General features: G+C 60.1%; 1 protein-coding gene across 3 annotated transcripts in view; it reads left to right on the forward strand.

Moving 5' to 3' along the window:
- ZFYVE1 (zinc finger FYVE-type containing 1) overlaps positions 1–3,965 on the forward strand; it is a 66,186-nt gene extending 62,221 nt beyond the window's left edge. For all 3 annotated transcript variants that reach the window (XM_055132045.1, XM_004612300.3, XM_055132046.1), the window contains exons 11-12: positions 934–1,047; positions 2,236–3,965. In XM_055132045.1, coding sequence (XP_054988020.1) covers positions 934–1,047; positions 2,236–2,468 — 347 coding nt within the window. In that variant the 3' untranslated portion in view covers positions 2,469–3,965. The remainder of the gene's footprint in view (positions 1–933; positions 1,048–2,235) is intronic.
- Positions 3,966–6,002: the final 2,037 nt, after the last annotated feature.

The raw sequence follows: 6,002 nt of genomic DNA on the forward strand, positions 1-6,002 counted from the left end.
TGGAGGGCGGCACCTCTCTCCTTGGCCCTGGGGGCTGCCAGCCGGGCTCCCCTGTGCCCCAACCCCAGTGCCCGCCTGCCCTGTCACCTCCGCAGCTGTTCCATTACAGAGACCCGACCCCTGAGATTCTAATGCTCCCGGCGGGTGGGACCTGAGCTCTCTTTAATCCAGACGGGGCTTAGAGCAAGTCTTTTCCCACCTCCACCCCCCCGGAAAAGGTTCTAGGTCTGATACATCCAGCAGCATTTTGGATTGCTATATTTAAAAAAAAAAAAAAAAATTGCAGCGTGAATAGGAACCAGGGCGAGAGCTCGGGTGGGCGTGTGCTGTGCATGCAGGCGGCCCAGGTTCGATGCTCGACTCTGCCTGTGCCCCACCCCCCACCCCCCAGCACTACCAGAATGATCCCTAGCCTTGTGCTAGGGGTATCTCTGAGCACTACTGGGCATGAACCCCAAACAAAAATAGCAACGTTTTCCCATGGGGCTTCCTTCCAGTGTAGCAGTGGTCAGGCCTTTGGGTGCTTGGTTGGAAGCCTCCTGGCCTTCCCCTGGTGGTGCTGGGAGGGAACATGCAGTGGCCAGAGTCAGACTCCCTCAGCTGATCCGGGTTTGATCTCCAGTACCTGAGCCCTGAGCCAGGAGTAAGCCCTGAGCACTGCCAGGTGCGGGCACCCCCCTCAAAAAAAAAATAAATAAAGGAAAGTGTGGGTGGAGATTGTAGTTCGCAGGGGTGGAAAGTAAAATCTAGCAAATGTCCCACAGTTTTAGCCTGACCTGAGCCCACCACGCCCCCCTGTGATCCTTCAGCTCCTCCCATGGGCTCCCAGAGGGTGACCCATATGCGCTTTATTGATGCCCCCGCAGAGTTTTCTATTTTGACCGTGGCCCATTGGCTCCGAGGTGACGGCTTCTCCTCCATCCTTGTCCGCAGATGTTACCGAGACCCAGGCTGACGACGAGGGCGGGACCCTGATTGCACGGAAGGTGGGCGAGGCTGTGCAGAACACCCTGGGCGCCGTGGTGACTGCCATGGACATACCACTAGGTGAGCCTAGCTGTGCTGCTCGCAGGGACGGTGTGGGTGGGCTGAGGGGTGGGGGCGCTCCTTCAGCCAGTGGCCGAGCCTGCGTCGGCCGACTACCTCAGGGGCCTCGCGTGTCATCCCTGGGGCCGTCCCCTTCTGCCCTCCGCGGCCGCACAGCAGACGATGGCAGGTTGTGAAGCCAGGGTCGTCCTCCTGCGCTGGGCGTCACAGCCTGGAGCGAGGACCCCGTGTTCTGGGGGTCCAGTGGTGCTGCCCATGAGAGGCGGAGCCGCCGTGTGGGCTGGGTTCAGTTATGGGCCACACTCTCTCCAGGTGACCTGAGAGTGTCCCCCAGGCCTCATCCTGTGGCTTCTCCAGTGGGTCCAAGAGCTGGAGTTGGTGCCTGAAAGTCGCAGGGAGACTGGCCGTGTGTGGCTGACCCAGTTACCGGTTTCGGCTCTCAGATAGCTGCTCATCTCCGGAAGTGAAGGATGCGTGTGTCCAGGATGGGCGAAGGGAGGGCTTACCCAGGGCCGGCCAGGGGCCCGGGCGGATGTGGCCTGTTGTCGGGGAAAGACTGAGGCTGGCCGGGTGGGCTATCACAGCACCTGTGGGGCTCAGAGATCTGCATCGGGGCTCCCCAAACGAGCAGGTGATACACCCTTGGGCTCCGGGGAGGCACGGCCGGATTTGCCCGAGCTTGAAGTTCAGGTGGCATCTGCCCTTGGGGGCTGGGGGTGGCAGGGCTGCCTGGGCACGGGGCCTGCCAGCCGGGCTCCCCAGGCGCTGCCTTGCCCAGCTCTCCGGGGGTTCAGGGCCTGGGCCAGTGTGTTGGACACGTTCCTTCTTGTCTTCCCGCCTTGCTCTTGGAGGTTGGGTGGTTCAGGGAATCAGCCTAAACCCCGGGGCTTTCGCATCCCCCACCTTCCTGCAGCTGCCTCCCCGTCCCCGCTCTGTGGCCCTGAGCCGAGATGGTCTCGCTCCAGCGTCTGGACTTCCTCCTTGTGCAGAGCCCTGTAGCTCTCAGGAGTCGCTATCCTTGGGGGCTGCCCAGAGAGCTCTGTATACACACAGAGATCGGGGTCTGGGGGAGTGGGGTGATGGGCACTCGTTTCGCCAGGCTCCGCAGGTGGGCAGCTTGTCAGGACTGGCGTGAGGAGGCCCTCGGAGGCCCGCTCACCCGCCCGCCGTGCTCCCCCTCTGCCTCAGGTCTGGTGAAGGATGCGGCCCGGCCGGCGTACTGGGTGCCCGACCACGAGATCCTGCACTGCCACAACTGCCGCAAGGAGTTCAGCGTCAAGCTCTCCAAGCACCACTGCCGGGCCTGCGGACAGGGTTTCTGTGACGAGTGCTCCCACGACCGCCGGGCCGTCCCCTCGCGAGGCTGGGACCATCCTGTCCGAGTCTGCTTTAACTGCAATAAAAAGCCCGGTGACCTTTAACCCCAGCTCCCTCTTGGAGTCCTTCACAATTCCTTAGGTTCTCAGGGTTAGAAACAGAAATCTCATTGAGGTTATTTAGGCCCCTCCACCCATCGTGTGTGTCCTCTCCACTCAGCTTGGGGCCACTTTCCTCGGTGGGAGGGAGTGGGGGTGGGGGTGGGGGGCAGATGGCCAGCCAAGGGGAGCCTGGCAGCGGGCCCCGAGGCATACGGCCCTCCCGCCAAGGGGAAGGAACCTGAATCCATTGCATTTATGTTAACAATAAATAAGGAGCATACACAGCCACATCCACCCATTCCTGCCCGTGAAAGGAGCCTGGCATGGATTCACGCTGCTGCTGGCGGTGAGGATGGGCCAGGCTGTCCCCAGTGCAGGGACGATGCGGTGGCAGTGGCAGTAGGTTTCCCCTTCCCCCTCGGTTCCCCCCACAAACCGAGCCAGCTCCAAAGCCACTGCGGGGACAGTCCCCTTGGGCTGCTCCTTGGAAGCTTCTTGCCTTGCATTGTCCTTCCTGCCCTGCCCCCACCCTGCTTGCTGGCCGCCCGGGCCAGGGAGCCTCCCAGGGACGGGCCTCGGCGCAGCCTTTGGGCCAGGTGCTGGGGCGTGTCAAATCCTGACGCCTCCCCAGCCCGAGTCCATGCGAGACCACCCAGCTTAGTGTGCAGGTCACCGGTGCGGGTGGAGGGCGGGTCGCAGGGTCCTTCTGGCCCTGAGCCATGCGGGTGCAGGTGACAGGGTGTTCCTGGAACCTGGGGCGGGGCCCAGAAGGCAGCCGGGCCCAGCCAGCCCTTTCCTGCTTGCTGATGTTTGTCTGTGCGTCCACCCGGCTTTCCCTCAAAGGCTGCTCCCCGCCCCCCACCCTCCCCACCCCGCTCCCGACTTGGAGCCCCCGCTTCTCGCCCGCTCTGGCCCCCCGGAGCCCACCATCTGCTTCTGAGTGTTGCACTAGGGTTTTTATCGCTTATTTTAAAGTGTCTTAATTCCTTGTTCCCAGACACACGCCCCCTGCAGCGGCTGAGGGGTGATCATGAGAAATCTTCCAGGGAAACAGAGCACAGAACGGACTGTTAGTTGTTTTTTAAAAGTCTATATGAATAATTCAACAGATCATTAAGAACAAATTCTCTCTCCTGTCCTCACAAGAGAAGCCACATGAACTTTGTTTCGCATTGAGCGCTTGGACCCCCGTGTCTGGCACGACTGGAAAAGAGACTGTGGTGCTGAGAGCCTGGCCGCCCGGGGACCGTCTCCCCAGGGGCCCCCCTCAGCGCAGGAGTCAAGGCGACCTCGTTCTGGACTGAACTGGTGGGCGGGCAGGACTCCGGGGGCGGCCTTGGCGGTCATCCCTGGGCGTCCACGTGACGGAGCTCGAGGATGTGTCTGTCCTTCTCAGACCTGCTCCCTTCCTGCCCCCCCATGGCCCCGTGACTGAGGCCCCCCCTAGAACCATGTATTATCAAATTCGCCATTATAAAGGAATCTTCCTGTGAACGCAGATGCTGCTGGCTCCTTCCTTTGGCTCCGTCGGGAAGTCCCGCGCCCCCTCTACGGTAAATGGGACAGAAGCTGGTGGCTTTCCGGGCAGATGGCTCTTGGGAGGGTGTGGTAAGAGCTTTATTGGTGAAGAGCTCTGTTTAGGAGCTGTACAGCAGGTAGGGCATTTGCCTTGCGTGCAGCTGACCCAGGTTCAATCCCCAGCATCCCATACAGTCCTCCGAGCCCCAGCATAAGTGATTCCTGACTGCACCGCCAGGCTCCCCGAGGCTCCCTGAGAGCTTGTGCGCTAACGGGTTTCAGGCAGGCCCGCCAATCCAGGTGTCTGGTCCTTCACTCCCCAGAGCTGTCCATAGTGGGTGTGGGCCCAGAGTGCGGCTGGGCTGGGGGGTGGGTTAGCAAACAGGGAAGGCTGGGGCAGGCACCAAGTGGGGAGCCCAGGTGCACTGCTGTGGGTGCTGGCAGGAAGTTGCCCGTGTGTTGTGGCTCCTCTCTGGCAGAGGGCGGTCCCCAGCGGCAGGAACTCTTGTGCTGCAGCAGGCTTTCTGGAGCTCCTGGGAGTGTTGGCCAACAGTCTCTTCCCCTCCTTCCTTCCCCTGCCCACCCACCTCCTGGGTGTTGTCCCTGGCTCCTCCTTGCGGCCACTGACACACTGGCCTCTGCCCACCCTCTTCCTTCTCCTCTTCTTCCTGCTCCTATCCCTTCTGCCCTCCTCTCTCCTTTGAGGATGACTAGGGCAGAAGGGCCCGGGCTGGGGAGAAGGGAAGGGTTTGGTCTGTGTACCTACTATTTCCTGTGTATGGGGACGTCTCTGAGCACGTAGAAAGGGTGCAAAAGCGTTTGCCTGGGCCCCCTTCCTTACACTGGTCAGACTAGCAGGAGTGGAAGGTGGTCGGTGTTGAGTCATAGGGGCTGGGGAAACACGGACCCCTCCTGTGTGAGGCCCTGGAGCCCATCACTGTTATACACATTATCACAATCATCTCGTTGCTCATCAATTTTCTCGAGTGGGCACCAGTAACGTCTCTATTGTGAGACTTGCTACTGTTTTTGGCTTATCGAATACGCCACAGGTAGTTTGCAAGGCCAAAAAAAAAAAAATCCACGCCTGACTCACATACATCACACATAGTTGTTTTCAAGCAGATCACACAATCAGCTTGCACCTAGATACAGGTCATTCTGCAAACCAGGGCCTCCTGGTTCCTTTCCCCACGTGGGTATCCCTGACCCTGATAGCTGAAGGATGCAGCTGACTGATGAGTGTGCGATGTAAGGTCTTTAATGACTGGTTTAAAACACACTTTGGGGGGCTGGAGTGATAGCACAGCGGGTAGGGCGTTTGCCTTGCACGTGGTCGACCTGGGTTCGATTCCCAGCATCCCATGTGGTCCCCTGAGCACCACCAGGAGTGATTCCTGAGTGCATGAGCCAGGAGTGACCCCTGTGCATCGCCAGGTGTGACGGGAAAAAGAAAAAAACACACACATACACTTTGGGGCCAGAGCAATTGTACAGTGGGGAGGCGTTCGCCTTGCATGAAGCTGAGTGCGGAGAGGGATGCAAGTGGGGGCTTGAGAGTGACAGTAACATGGGCTCTCAAAACAGTGAGGACACACCGCACTGCTACCCAGACGGCTCTCAGCAGCAGATCTTGTCCTGGTGGATGCTCGGGTCAGGGCTGTGCACCCAGTGAGCTCGTTTGTGCTCTAGGCAAGGTACCCATAGCTGTAGACACCTGTTCCCGTCAGCCATGTGTGCAGATCAGGTGCCAGGGTTGCACTTAGAGTGACGGAGTCTACAAGATGCAACGGATGAGATTTTGGCAACCAGCCAGGTGCTTATCCAGTGGCATGCAAGGAAAACACCCTCCTATCAGGTAGTTAGCCACGTCACAAGGAGCAGGAATGGGGGCCAGAAAGCCCACACCCCCACATCATTTTACTCCCCCCCCCTCCTGCTGGCAGGTCCTGGGGCAGAGCCCATGGAGTGCAGAGGGCCTGGGGGACAGTGGCCTGTCTCCCTGCTTCCTCCCCCTCC

Source organism: Sorex araneus, chromosome 3 (genome assembly GCF_027595985.1).
Source record: "Sorex araneus isolate mSorAra2 chromosome 3, mSorAra2.pri, whole genome shotgun sequence".
Lineage (NCBI taxonomy): Eukaryota > Metazoa > Chordata > Mammalia > Eulipotyphla > Soricidae > Sorex > Sorex araneus.